This window comes from Coregonus lavaretus (assembly GCF_964263955.1).
Source record: "Coregonus lavaretus genome assembly, chromosome: 20".
Classification (NCBI taxonomy): domain Eukaryota; kingdom Metazoa; phylum Chordata; class Actinopteri; order Salmoniformes; family Salmonidae; genus Coregonus; species Coregonus lavaretus.
This window is the reverse complement of record NC_140007.1, coordinates 38,544,533-38,558,438: the sequence shown is the minus strand read 5'-3', so window position 1 is coordinate 38,558,438 and position 13,906 is coordinate 38,544,533. Positions and strand designations below refer to the sequence as shown.

General features: G+C 42.7%; 1 protein-coding gene across 1 annotated transcript in view; it reads left to right on the top strand.

Moving 5' to 3' along the window:
- The first annotated feature begins 1,199 nt into the window (after positions 1 to 1,199).
- The window catches only part of LOC311147863 (activin receptor type-1B-like), a 40,080-nt gene continuing 27,373 nt past the window's right edge, over positions 1,200 to 13,906 (top strand). The window contains exon 1 of the mRNA XM_084184688.1: positions 1,200 to 1,509. Within this exon, the coding sequence (XP_084040814.1) occupies positions 1,446 to 1,509 (64 nt within the window). The 5' untranslated portion in view covers positions 1,200 to 1,445. The remainder of the gene's footprint in view (positions 1,510 to 13,906) is intronic.

Here is a 13,906-nt window from a genome sequence, read left to right as displayed (position 1 = left end):
CTCCTGCCAAATGTATGACCATATTAGAGACACATATTTCCCTCAGATTACAGCGATCCACAAAGAATTTGAAAACAAACCCAATTTTGATAAACTCCCTTATCTACTGGGTGAAAAACCACAGTGTGCCATCACAGCTGCAAGATTTGTGACCTGTTGCCACAAGAAAAGGGCAACCAGTGAAGAACAAACACCATTGTAAATACAACCCATATTTATGTTTATTTATTTTCCCATTTGTACTTTAACTATTTGCACATTGTTACAACACTGTATATATACATAATATGACATTTGAAATGTCTTTATTCTTTTGAAACTTCTGAGTGTAATGTTTACTGTTAATATTTATTGTTTATTTCACTTTTGTTTACTATCTACTTCACTTGCTTTGGCAATGTTAACACACGTTTCCCATGCCAATAAAGCCCTTAAATTGAATTGAATTGAATTGAATTGAGAGAGAGAGAGAGAGAGAGAGAGAGAGAGAGAGAGAGAGAGAGAGAGAGAGAGAGAGAGAGAGAGAGAGAGAGAGAGAGAGAGGAGCCCCTCTCATGTCTTCCTCTCTGTCCATATCCAAATGTCTCGGCTGGCTTTGATAGAAGGAGGATTTGACCAGCAGACGTGTGTGTGCGCACGCTAGCGTGCGTGCACTGAAGAAATGAGCAGATCAATTGGGACAGCTTGTTAACGGCTGGATATACAGTTGCTGTCTGTAGAGACCAAGCAGACACTATTAGACTTCAGGGCAGAACAGAGAGCACTAGCAAAGGGCCAGGTGATAACAGCAGAGAGAGATAGAGCTTTACCATTCTGCCAAATGCATCCCTGATGAGCCTGACCATTTTCATTAAGACAGCTTAGGTGTAGACTATCTCAGTTTGACTAAATGATCTGTCACTAAATCTTCTAATAGGTATTTGCCCAAAATGTAACATTTTTCACAGTGGCTTTTTCATCATGTGGGCAAATAACCTAAAATACTACTAAAACATAAGTGCCCTGATACATTCTGTGACAAATAGTCCAGTCAGGTAATATATCTAAATCCTATACCACGAATTGTAAAATTGTATAGAAATGATCAAAAATGATTCAGTGCAGTCAGAATATTAATCTGCATTACTATCAGTCTAGTGTCGGGTCTACCATAACAAAGGGGCTGGAACCAGAAAGAGCGCTCCCCTTTAAAACCGAATGCACATCCATTTAATGAACTGCGCTGCCTGCATCACTTCGCCTGGCTTTTGTCTTTTTGGATCTTTTATTTCATCCCGCACGATTGCTGGCCAATACACCTTTTTGCGTGCAGTTCTCCATAAAACCCAAAGAAGAAGAATACTTCGCATCACTGGTTGGCGGTGGTTGTATGGTTAGTGTTGTGTTTAGATCTGGCCGTGGTGTTTACAATACCACACTCCGAATGCGATGGGAATGCTGAAGAAATGGCTTTAAAACGAATTGTTCTCACGTTACTGACCCTGTTTGGGTTCGTAGCCATCGGTGATGGTAAGTAAAATGGTTACGTGTGGCCCCTTCGTCTTTTGTCTTCGTGTATTTTTTGTTTGTTTGATGAGAGGGAGGATGGCTTGGTTGGCATCGCCTGTCGATCATCATGGCGCTGCCTGTCTAGGGTTTGTAAACCGCAAACACATTATAGCTAGTACTACTTGCTAAACTCGTTGAATAACACAGCCGAAGAAACATGGCCCGTGCATTTCTGTAATCATGCATCTGGCTTGCTTAACTAGTTATATAAATAGAACAAGTGATTAGCGTGTGAGTGAGTCAAAGTAGCTAGCTAGCAAACGTTAGCTAACAAAACATGTTTGCGTCTGTCTCGAGCTACTGTAGCTGCTTGGCTAGTTTGCTAATCAGGTGTGCACGAAGGGGCCAGGCTAACAGAGTAGTCTGTGTATTTCAACATTGCTTCATGTTTATGTCTTGAAAAGAGGCCACACGTTTCTGTTGATGTTAACGCTACGGTTATCTGTGAGCGTTTGTGTTTACTAAACAATCTACTGGCGGCTCGTGATTACAATAGGCTAGATGGGGGGGTATATGCGCTTCCGCATATAACAATGAAGTGAAAGACCCATAGTCACGCGTTTAGAGGTTTTTGTGATTGACTGTATCTCTACATTTTAGTCATTTAGCAGACGCTCTTATCCAGAGCGATTTTTTTTGTTTCATACTGGCCCCCCGTGGGAATCGAACCCACAACCCTGGCGTTTCAAGCGCCATGTTCTACCAACTGAGCTACACAGGGCCATCTCTAGTAGCTATCAGCTGAAATAATGTATATCCTTCCACCAAGAGAACTGGATACAGGAATCCAGACTATTTATTTATCAGAGGTGGTGCTATTTAATATATATATATATATATATATATCTCAAGTTGTGAATCTCTGAGTAAAAAGTCTGTTTTGTGACCACCACTGCACTAGCCAAGTGGGAACTGGCAGGGGTGCAACACCAGCCGTCCATTCAGCAGACCCAGACAGAAGTCAAAGTTGAAGTCTGGTTCTTTGTGATGGAAATGTGGCGAATGGGGGTATTTTCAGGCTCCTGCTATGGGGCCACCACCACCCCATTTCCCCCAGCCCCCCTCTGCTCAGAGCAGCTGATGACCAGATCCAAGGCATAATAAATGAATACATCTGGGTTGGAATTTGGCATATGGTGTATTTAGCCTATTGCTACTAGCTAGACTTGTTTGTTGTTGGTCACAACACCTGGTTGTGTTAAACTTACTGAAAAAGCCACATTTGTCACTTTAAACTATTGAGAGAGGCATTGTAGAGAAGGGCTGTGGAGTGTGTTGGGCCAGCTCCCAGTTATTTTTATCTGTAAATACATTGCAAGTTAGAATTTTGTGGTGCAGCGGTCTAAGGCACTGCATCGCAGTGCTTGAGGCGTCACTACAGAACCGGGTTCATTCCCAGGCTGTGTCGTGACCGGGAGTCCCATAGGGCGGCGCACAATTGGCCCAGCGTCGTAGGGGAGGGTTTGGCCGGGGGGGCTTTACTTGGCTGATCATGCTCTAGCGACTCCTTGTGGTGGGCCGGGCGCCTGCAGGCTGACTTCGGTCGTCAGTTGAACTGGGTTTCCTCCGACACATTGGTGTGACTGGCTTATGGGTTTAGCGGGTGGGTGTTAAGAAGCGCGGTTTGGCGGGTCATGTTTCGGAGGACGCATGACTTGACCTTCGCCTCTCCCGAGCCCGTTGGGAAGTTGCAGGGATGAGACAAGATCGCAATTGGATATCACGAAAAGGGGGTAAAATATCCCCAAAAAGTTTTGTCAAGTTAGTGTGGGAGAAGCGACAAAATTATTGTTGATCAATAATGACAAACCACCTGGCATTGACAACTTAGATGGAAAGCTACTGAGGATAGTAGCTGAGTCTATAGCCACTCCTATCTGTCATATCTTTAATTTGAGCCTAGAGGAAAGTCTTCAGGCCTGGAGGGAAGCCAAAGTCATTCTGCTACCCAAGAGTGATAAATTGGCCTTTACTGGTTCTAACAGTAGACCTATCAGCTTGCTGCCGGCTCTTAGCAAACTGTTGGGAAAATTGTGTTAGATCAAATACAATGCTATTTCTCTGTAAACAAATTAAGACTTTTAGCATGCTTATAGAGAAGGGCACTCAACATATACTGCACTGACCCAAATGTCTGATGATTGGTTGAAAGAAATTGATAATAAATAGATTGTGGGAGCTGAACTGTTAGATTTCAGTGCAGCCTTTGACATTATTGACCATAACCTGTTGTTGAGAACTTATGTGTTATGGCTTTTCAACCTCTGCCATATCGTGGATTCAAAGCTATCTATCTAATAGAACTCAGAGGGTTTTCTTTAATGGAAGCTTATCTAATGTCAAACATGTAAAGTGTGGTTTACCGCAGGGCAGCTCTCTAGGCCCTCTACTCTTTTCTATTTTTACCAATGACCTGCCACTGGCATTAAACAAAGCATGTGTGTCCATGTATGCTGATGATTCAACCATATACAGTGAGGGGAAAAAAGTATTTGATCCCCTGCTGATTTTGTATGTTTGCCCACTGACAAAGATATGATCAGTCTATAATCTTAATGGTAGGTTTATTTGAACAGTGAGAGACAGAATAACAACAACAAAATCCAGAAAGACGCATGTCAAACATTTTCTACATTGATTTGCATTTTAATGAGGGAAATAATTATTTGACCCCCTCTCAATCAGAAAGATTTCTGGCTCCCAGGTGTCTTTTTATACAGGTAACGAGCTGAGATTAGGAGCACACTCTTAAAGGGAGTGCTCCTAATCTCAGCTTGTTACCTGTATAAAAGACACCTGTCCACAGAAGCAATCAATCAATCAGATTCCAAACTCTCCACCATGGCCAAGACCAAAGAGCAATGAGTTGCAATGATCATGAGAATGGTGAGGAATCAGCCCAGAACTACACAGGAGGATCTTGTCAATGATCTCAAGGCAGCTGGGACCATAGTCACCAAGAAAACAATTGGTAACACACTATGCCGTGAAGGACTGAAATTCTGCAGCGACCGCCATGTCCCCCTGCTCAAGAAAGCACAAATAAATGCCCATCTGAAGTTTGCCAATGAACATCTGAATGATTCAGAGGAGAACTGGGTGACAATGTTGTGGTCAGATGAGACCAAAATTGAGCTCTTTGACATCAACTCAACTCGCTGTGTTTGGAGGAGGAGGAATGCTGTCTATGACCCCAAGAACACCATCCCCACCGTCAAACATGGAGGTGGAAACATTATGCTTTGGGGGTGTTTTTCTGCTAAGGGGACAGGACAACTTCACCGCATCAAAGGGACGATGGACGGGGCCATGTACTGTCAAATCTTGGGTGAGAACCTCCTTCCCTCAGCCAGGGCATTGAAAATGGGCCGTGGATGGGTATTCCAGCATGACAATGACCCAAAACACACGGCCAAGGCAACAAAGGAGTGGCTCAAGAAGAAGCACATTAAGGTCCTGGAGTGGCCTAGCCAGTCTCCAGACCTTAATCCCATAGAAAATCTGTGGAGGGTGCTGAAGGTTTGAGTTGCCAAACGTCAGCCTCGAAACCTTAATGACTTGGAGAAGATCTGCAAAGAGGAGTGGGACAAAATCCCTCCTGAGATGTGTGCAAACCTGGTGGCCAACTACAAGAAACGTCTGACCTCTGATTGCCAACAAGGGTTTTGCCACCAAGTACAAAGTCATGTTTTGCAAAGGGGTCAAATACTTATTTCCCTCATTAAAATGCAAATCAATTTATAACATTTTTGACATGCGTTTTTCTGGATTTCTTTGTTATTCTGTCTCTCACTGTTCAAATAAACCTACCATTTAAAATTATAGACTGATCATGTCTTTGTCAGTGGGCAAACGTACAAAATCAGCAGGGGATCAAATACTTTTTTCCCTCACTGTACAGTTGAAGTCGGAAGTTTACATACACCTTAGCCAAATACATTTAAACTCCGTTTTTCACAATTCCTGAGATTTAATCCTAGTAAAAATTCCCTGTCTTAGGTCAGTTAGGATCACCACTTTATTTTAAGAATGCGAAATGTCAGCATAATAATAGAGAATGATTTATTTCAGCTTTTATTTCTTTCATCACATTCCAAGTGGGTCAGAAGTTTACATGCACTCAATTTGGTAGCATTGCCTTTTTAAATTGTGTAACTTGGGTCAAACGTTTTGGGTAGCCTTCCACAAGCTTCCCACAATAAGTTGGGTGAATTTTGGCCCATTCCTCCTGACAGAGCTGGTGTAACTGAGTCAGGTTTGTAGGCCTCCTTGCTCACACACGCTTTTTCAGTTCTGCCCCTTAAGCCAGTTTGCCACAACTTTGGAATAATGCTTGGGGTCTTTGTCCATTTGGAAGACCCATTTGTGACCAAGCTTTAACTTCCTGACTGATGTCTTGATGTTGCTTCAATATATCCACATAATTTTCCTTCCTCATGATGCCATCTATTTTGTGAAGTGCACCAGTCCCTCCTGCAGCAAAGCACCCACACAGCATGATACTGCCACCCCCGTGCTTCACGGTTGGGATGGTGTTCTTTAGCTTGCAAGCCACCCCCCTTTTCCTCCAAACATAACGATGGTCATTATGTCCAAACAGTTCTATTTTTGTTTCATCAGACCAGAGGACATTTCTCCAAAAAGTATGATCTTTGTCCCCATGTGCAGTTGCAAACCGTAGTCTGGCTTTTTTATGGCGGTTTTGGAGCAGTGGCTTCTTCCTTGCTGAGCGGCCTTTCAGGTTATGTCGATATAGGACTCGTTTTACTGTGGATATAGATACTTTGGTACCTGTTTCCTCCAGCACCCATGATGTCAAGCAAAGAGGCACTGAGTTTGAAGGTAGGCCTTGAAATACATCCACAGGTACACCTTGTCAGGTGACACGTCTTGTTCTTCATTGTAATCAGAGGGCTAATATTAATACTATGCATGCCTGTCTCTCTTGGCTAAGAGTTGAGGAAAGACTGATTGTTTCACTTCTTGTTTTTATAAGAAACATGTGTTGGAAATTCCAAATAGTTTGCATAGTCAACTTATACACAGCACAGACACACACTTACCCCACTAGACATGCCACCAGGGGTCTTTTCACAGTCCCCAAATCCACAACAAATTCAAGGAAACGTACAGTATTATACAGAGCCATGAGTGCATGGAACTCCCTTCCATCTTATATAGCACAAGTGAACAGCAAACCTGGTTTCACAAAACAAAGAAAGCAACACCTCATGGCACAACGCCTTTCCCCCATGTGACCTACTTGTATGTATGTGTAACTGATAGATGCACACACACACTACATGTTAATGTATGTAAATTATAATAAAACATCTCCTTGTTGCAACTTGCCACTCACAAAAACATTTTAAAATGGAGAGACTGAGAAAGTTACCCATATCTGCCAATGTCAATAACCTCCAGTCTGCTGCCACCTGTTAATTTAGTTATGTTAAGTGACTCATTCCACTTCCAAGAATCAGAGAGCAACATTACATTCCTCCCTCGTCCGGCCGGTTTTAGATAAGGACATGGTGCACTTTGATTGCTCACATTTTTGTTTTTTCAAATAGACAGTGTTGATGTGAGAGGTAAACGTAGCCTAGACTACAGGGTTGAGACTCTATGCGAAAATATGACTAGGACAGGCTGGGATGTACCTGAGTTTACTGTTCGACTTGGTTAGCCAAATGTCACACTCAAGCGCAATGTAGTCCTCTAGTACCAGTGAGAGTGGAGTAGGTTGGTTTCTTAGGCCAAGCAGACAGACTGTGGGGGTGAAGGGTTTGTCCAGCTGGGCTTGGGCTGCTTTATGAAGAGACTCGGCTCTGTCTGGAGCCACAGTTTCACACCACATAATGGATTATGCCATGGCAAAGCTGAAACCAGATGGACCCAGAAGTAGCCTAGCTAGTGAGGTAAAAGCTAAAAGTTGTTAGGCTGCTGTAGGCCCTGGGGGTCTTGTCTGGTCTATTAATTTACTCACAGGGTCGTCATGGCCAGTTTTGTCTCCTGTTGATAATAATAATAATAATAATAATAATATGCCATTTAGCAGACGCTTTTATCCAAAGCGACTTACAGTCGTGCGTGCATACATGTTTGTGTATGGGTGGTCCCGGGGATCGAACCCACTACCTTGGCGTTACATGCGCCGTGCTCTATCAGCTGAGCTACAGAGGACCACGTTGATGACATCAATGGAATTTACCAGTCATTAGCTTAGTCATCATGAGACCTTTGTGACTTAGATTGATGCACAAAAATAATTTATCGCTTGATGTTTTCTATAAATAAGCTTTGTTGCACAATTAAAGGTCATTCCACTGCATTTCAAACAGACAGGAATAATCTAATTAATTCAGGGCTTGTAAAAGTATACCTAGGCTAAATATAAGCCTTCCACAACCATAAGACCCACTAATCATTTTATCAAAATAGTTTAACCTGCTTTTTTTTTGCAATAATCACTGATCTGGCTTTCAAGTCAGTCTATGAAAATCATCATCCACTAATGATGAGCAACTTCTGGTAGCAGGCACTATAGAAAATTGAACACAGGTTTCATAAACAAGCAGGAGGAGGGGCTTGGTGTCTGTGTGCGAGTGGGAAGGCGCTAAGGATACACGGCACAGAAGGACCTAAGGAGACGAGACCAAAAAGACAAATGCTCATAATAATAATTCGATATATCGCCCAGCCCTAGTCCCGACTGGACCCGACCACAGCTCTGCATAGCATATTTATTTTAAGCTAATAAGGTGAATTTATTGCCTTAGAAGGCCTAGCCAATATATAAAAATATATTTGTTAACCAGAAGAGCATATTGGCTGAAACACTTTTTTTTTGCCACTTGGTCCAGTCTGGTCTAGAACTGGGATCTGTTATCAGGTCCATTCAGGCTCAGGTCTGATTGTTCTCGGGTCCGTCCAGGTCCCCCCCCCCCTTCTTTGCCTTAAAACAAAATTTATATCGGACCTGAGTCTGATTTGTCCGTCCAGGTCCAACTTTTTGCACCCGAGAAGACCTCCACCTGAGACACTACTGTGAGGCAGGGCATGTCTCTTCTCTCTCTCTCTCCTCTCTCTCTGTCCCCTTTTCCTCTCGCTCTGTCCCCTTTTCCTCTCTCTCTGTCCCCTTTTCCTCTCTCTCTGTCCCCTTTTCCTCTCTCTCTGTCCCCTTTTCCTCTCTCTCTGTCCCCTTTTGCTTTCTCTTTCTATTGCTTTCTCTTGCTCTCTCTATCTCCTGTGTCTCTTTCTTAATCTCCCCCACTTGAACATTCACAAAGCCTATTGTGGACCTGGCTGTCCCACCGCAGACTTCTATTGCAGACTTTTATCTGTCGTCCCACTTATGCTTCCTTCCTCTGCCCACTCTGCCAGTAACCTACAGGGCTATAATACGCCTAGAACTAGTCTGGGTTCTGTTTCCTTGTCAGTAAAGGAAGCTCTGTGGTTTAATAGTTCTAGCTAGCCTGCTGCATTATGTAGCCAAGAATACTGCTCTTGTAGCCACTGCCTGTCGTTGCCTCGTGTTCAGAATCAGATCTCATGTAATCAGAGATGACTTAGTAAAGAGAACAAGAAAATACCCTTTTTCCTTGGCTGAGCTGTAAACAGAATATCATTTGGCGTGCTGCTGAACTATCCCTACAGGTGCTGGTGTGTGTGTGTGTGTGAGCTGTTTCATGTCCTAATGATGTTATGGAAATTAAAGGGAGCGCATCAAGTCAGATTCCAACATGTGCATGCTTGTCTACCAGATTAGAGCCAATGGAATGTCCAGGAACAGAGCTGCCTGGGAGTCACTGGTGATGGGAAGTTTGACTCTTTTAACTGACTCAGATCTTTTCAACTCGTTCAGTGAAAATAACAAATCTTTCTACACATTTAGTTCATTTTATTCAGTAATGCCTAGAGCACGCAGGACCGGCGAATGATGAACTAAAAACCAGAAAGAGTCATGATTCTACAAGCTTCCCATTCACCATAGGGCGCTGTGATTGGAGATGTGCTTTTTCAGTAAATGTAACAAATGTAGACAAAACAAAATACACTAGATAAGGTGAGCTGTTTTTGTGTCGGTAAAATGAATTATGAGAGAAATGTCGGTGGAAATAGATATAATAACATATCGAAGTAAACTTGGTCCTCCCACTACGACTCGTCGGGAAAGCATGCAGTTTATTAGGCTACAGATGAAATAAGTAGGATGAACTTCACAGGGTGGCGAAAGTGCAAGGTGATGAACTTGACGCTCCTTTCCAATATATATATTAAGGGTCTTATTCTGGTGACATGATCATTGATGCTTGGCTGCCATTTGACAAATAAAAAAATGCTCACTTTTGTCCATAATAATCTCATGTAGGCTATACGTGCACTCTAGCGCGCTGTGCTTATCTGCGTGCTGTTGGCCAGAGCGCACGTGCCAATACCGGAGTGGGCACACTCGCTATAGAACGCAACATTGTTTGTGAGAGAACCATCAGTAAAGTTGAAAATGTGATGGAAACCCATACTTCATCATGCATAGCCTTTTATCTGCAACAAGTCAAAACATTTTTATTCAAATGTTAATCTGTCGCCAGCGGGATGGAAACCTAGCTGTTGATACCGTTTTGAAACGAGGTCTAGTTGTGGCCGCAACCGGAGTAGATTGTGAACAACTCTTGTCGGAATGCTTGACTGCTGCGAGGGAGTAGCTCAATATTGTTGGAACTGCAGCAGCCCCCCCCCCCCTCCCCCAAACGATTTGTGTTTGAGTTTGTTGAGCAGAGGCAGGCTGTGTGTTTTGTCCATCAATAACATTCAATAAACAATTCATTCTTACACCATGTGATCAATTATCAGTTATTTTCCTTCTCTATGTGCTGCGTGCACATATACGGTAATAGACAGTTAGTGGTGGTTAGAGCCCGTCTCCGGAGCCACCAGCAGGTCGGGCTTCATTGCCAAAATCCAGAACTATCCATTTAACAACCAGGCTAATAACCTCTTCTCTCTAATGACCACCTCCAGTCAACCCAGAAAGCTCTGGATGCCTAATTGCAGCTGCAGACAGTCTGGCCTCTCACTGACCCGTGGACATGATCGCTATGGTACTGTATCGTTGCTGTCGGATGACAACCTCTTATCTCCAAAACGGAAACCTTTCAGTAAATGGAAAAAAACTGCAATTTTTCCAATAATAAACATACAATTATAAAGCTTCAGAAGCTATTTAGGAAAATCTTTCCCCTAGAGCAGGGGTTCTCGAAGTGGGGTCGGGCCCACGGAAGGGTGTGACCCTTCTGTGGAGGTACTGCATTTTATTTTAAATTTTTATGATTATTACTAACAACATATTAAATGACTTTCAGCCTAGGGATTTGTGGAATAAGTTTTTAAGTGTGTAATACAACAAAATGTAATATTATTAATCTACAATTTATTTTCTTAACCTTGGGTAACATGGGCCTGGGAGTCTCACAGGGATATTGGTATCCACAGTACTCTACCAATTATACATCTTTCAACTCAAACCTTTTATTCCTAAAAGTTATTACAATTACATAAATACACAGTAATTTAAAGATGCACTATGCAGAAATCGCTCCGTCATTTCCTGTTTGAAATTAGGCGAACTATTAGAATTTTAGCAGTTTGTTACAAAACAAGCAAGTATAGTGTAGAGAATCATTGTACCATCTAAACCACTGAAATATATTTTCCCTAACCAAAAATATTGTATTTTCAGCTCTTTGAAGCTGATGTACAAAACTGAAATAAAAGATGCAAAAACTAAACTTAAGACCGGGAAGAATATAAATAGCTCACATAGAACAGATCTACTGCTTCTTAGACTTGCTTTCAATGAGAATGACAGATCTATAATTTACATTTCTGTGAATTTGGCCGGGATCACCCAAAAAGTTACATATTGCAGCTTTAAACCTGCAAAGTTTGCTCTGCTTCATGAGAAAATGTGTAGTATTGCAGAAAATTAGCTTGAAAACTGCAACATTTTCTCTCCAATGCCAAGAAATGGGCCTTTAAAATGTTCCTTCCCAGGGCCCGAGACTTGGTTCATCCGGCCATGCACTGCCGACGTCATGGTAAAATATATATATATATATATATATCTATCTGTATATACATATACACACAGTGCTATGAAAAAGTATTTGCCCCTTTCTAATTTTCTCTACTTCTGCATATTTATGATACTGAATGTTATCAGATCTTCAACCAAAACCTAATATTAGATAAAGGGAACATAAGTGGACAAATAACACAACAATTACATATTTATTTCATAAACAAAGTTATGCAACACCCAATTCCCCTGTGTGAAAAAGTAATTGCTCCCTTACACTCAATAACTGGTTGTGCCACCTTTAGCTGCAATGACTCCAACCAAATGCTTCCTGTAGTTGTTGATCAGTCTCTCACGTCGCTGTGGAGGAATGTTGGCCCACTCTTCCATGCAGAACTGCTTTAACTCAGTGACGTGTGGGTTTTCAAGCATGAACTGCTCGTTTCAAGTCCAGCCACAACATCTCAATTGGGATTAGGTCTGGACTTTGACTAGGCCATTCCAAAACTTCCAATTTGTTGCTTTTTAGCAATTTTCATGTAGACTTGAATGTGTGTTTTGGATCATTGTCTTGCTGCATGACCTATCAGCTTCAGCTCACAGACAGATGGTCTGACATTCTCCTGTAGAATTCTCTGATACAGAGCAGAATTCATGGTTCCTTCTATTAAGGCAAGTCGTCCAGGTCCTGAGGCAGCAAAGCATCCCCAAACCATCACACCACCACCACCACCATGCTTGACCTTTGGTATGATGTTCTTACTGTGGAATGCAGAGTTTGGTTTTCGCCAGGCATTACTGGAACCATGTCGTCCAACATTCAGTATCACAAATATGCAGAAGTAGAGAAAATTAGAAAGGGGGCAAATACTTTTTAGTTGTGTTCTGATTATGCAGGGGTCCCTGATGAATTTGCTATCTCTGGCCCCAAAAGGTTTGAGAACCCCTGCCCTAGAGTCATGAAATTCAGAGTACATTGAGGGGAGTTAGGCTACTGCTTTCAATACCAGTAGAAAATTGGCAAAAATTGAGTTATAAGGTTTTCATCTGACATCAACAGTATATTACAGACAGGAGTAGAGGATTCTTCAGTCATGTTAGTTACCTTGTGAATTAGGGTACATATGTCAGACCTGAAATTTTAAGTGTGACCACTAATTGCAGTCGCAGACAGCCTCTAACTGACCTGTGGACATGATCACTGCTCTCACAGTGTAGAGTATTCCTCAGTACAACTAGTTCCACCTGTCTGTGTCCTTGGCCGTTTATTTCCTCAAGCATGTTAGTTGGGCCTACTCTTTAATTGGAGTTTAGAATGCAGACCTGAAATATGATTAGGTAGTCATTCATATTATATATTGATTTCAAATACTAGGCCTGTCCTGAGCTCTGTCAAAATTAGGGAAGCACTGGTTATGGCAACAACGTTTTGTTAATTCCTTCCAGACCCATAGGGCTTTGGTCAAAAGGAGTGCACTGAATAGGATGCCATTTGGGACAGCCAAATGTCATTTGGGACAGACAATGTCTGTCTGCCGTTTCCTGCCTCAACACAGCAGGAATGATAGGAACTTCACACTTTCTTGCAGCCAAAACAGCTCCATCCATCCTGCATTCAATTCTTTCTTTTTTTTAAAGTCAGTCTAGACTGGGTTTTAATGACTGAATGTCACAGCTGCTTGCTCTAGCTAGCTGCAGACCCCTCTCGCAGCTGGGGTGCTACATAAGCCACCATCTGTCCCCTCCCACCCTATCGGTTCTCTGTCTGTCCCCTGTCGGTCTTTCCACAGAAGATGACATTTTCAGACACTCTTACATTTACATCATTTAGCAGACGCTCTTATCCAGAGCAACTTACAAATTGGTGCATTCAACTTATGATAGCAAGTGGGACAACCACTTTTTTTCTTATTCTTTTTTTGTGGGGGATGGGTGGGGGGGGGGGGGGGGGGGGGGGGTAGAAAGATTGCTTTATACTATTCCAGGTATTCCTTAAAGAGGTAGGGTTTCAAGTGTCTCAGGAAGGTGGTCAGTGACTCCGCTGTCGTGGGGGAGCTTGTTCCACCATTGGGGTGCCAGAGCAGCAAATAGCTTTGACTGGGCTGAGCGGGAACTGTGCTTCTGTAGAGGTAGGGGAGCTAGCAGGCCAGAGGTGGATGAACGTAGTGCCCTCGTTTGGGTGTAGAGTCTGATCAGAGCCTGAAGGTAAGGAGGTGCCGTTCCCCTCACAGCTCCGTAGGCAAGCACCATGGTCTTGTAGTAGACATAGGACATTAGAAG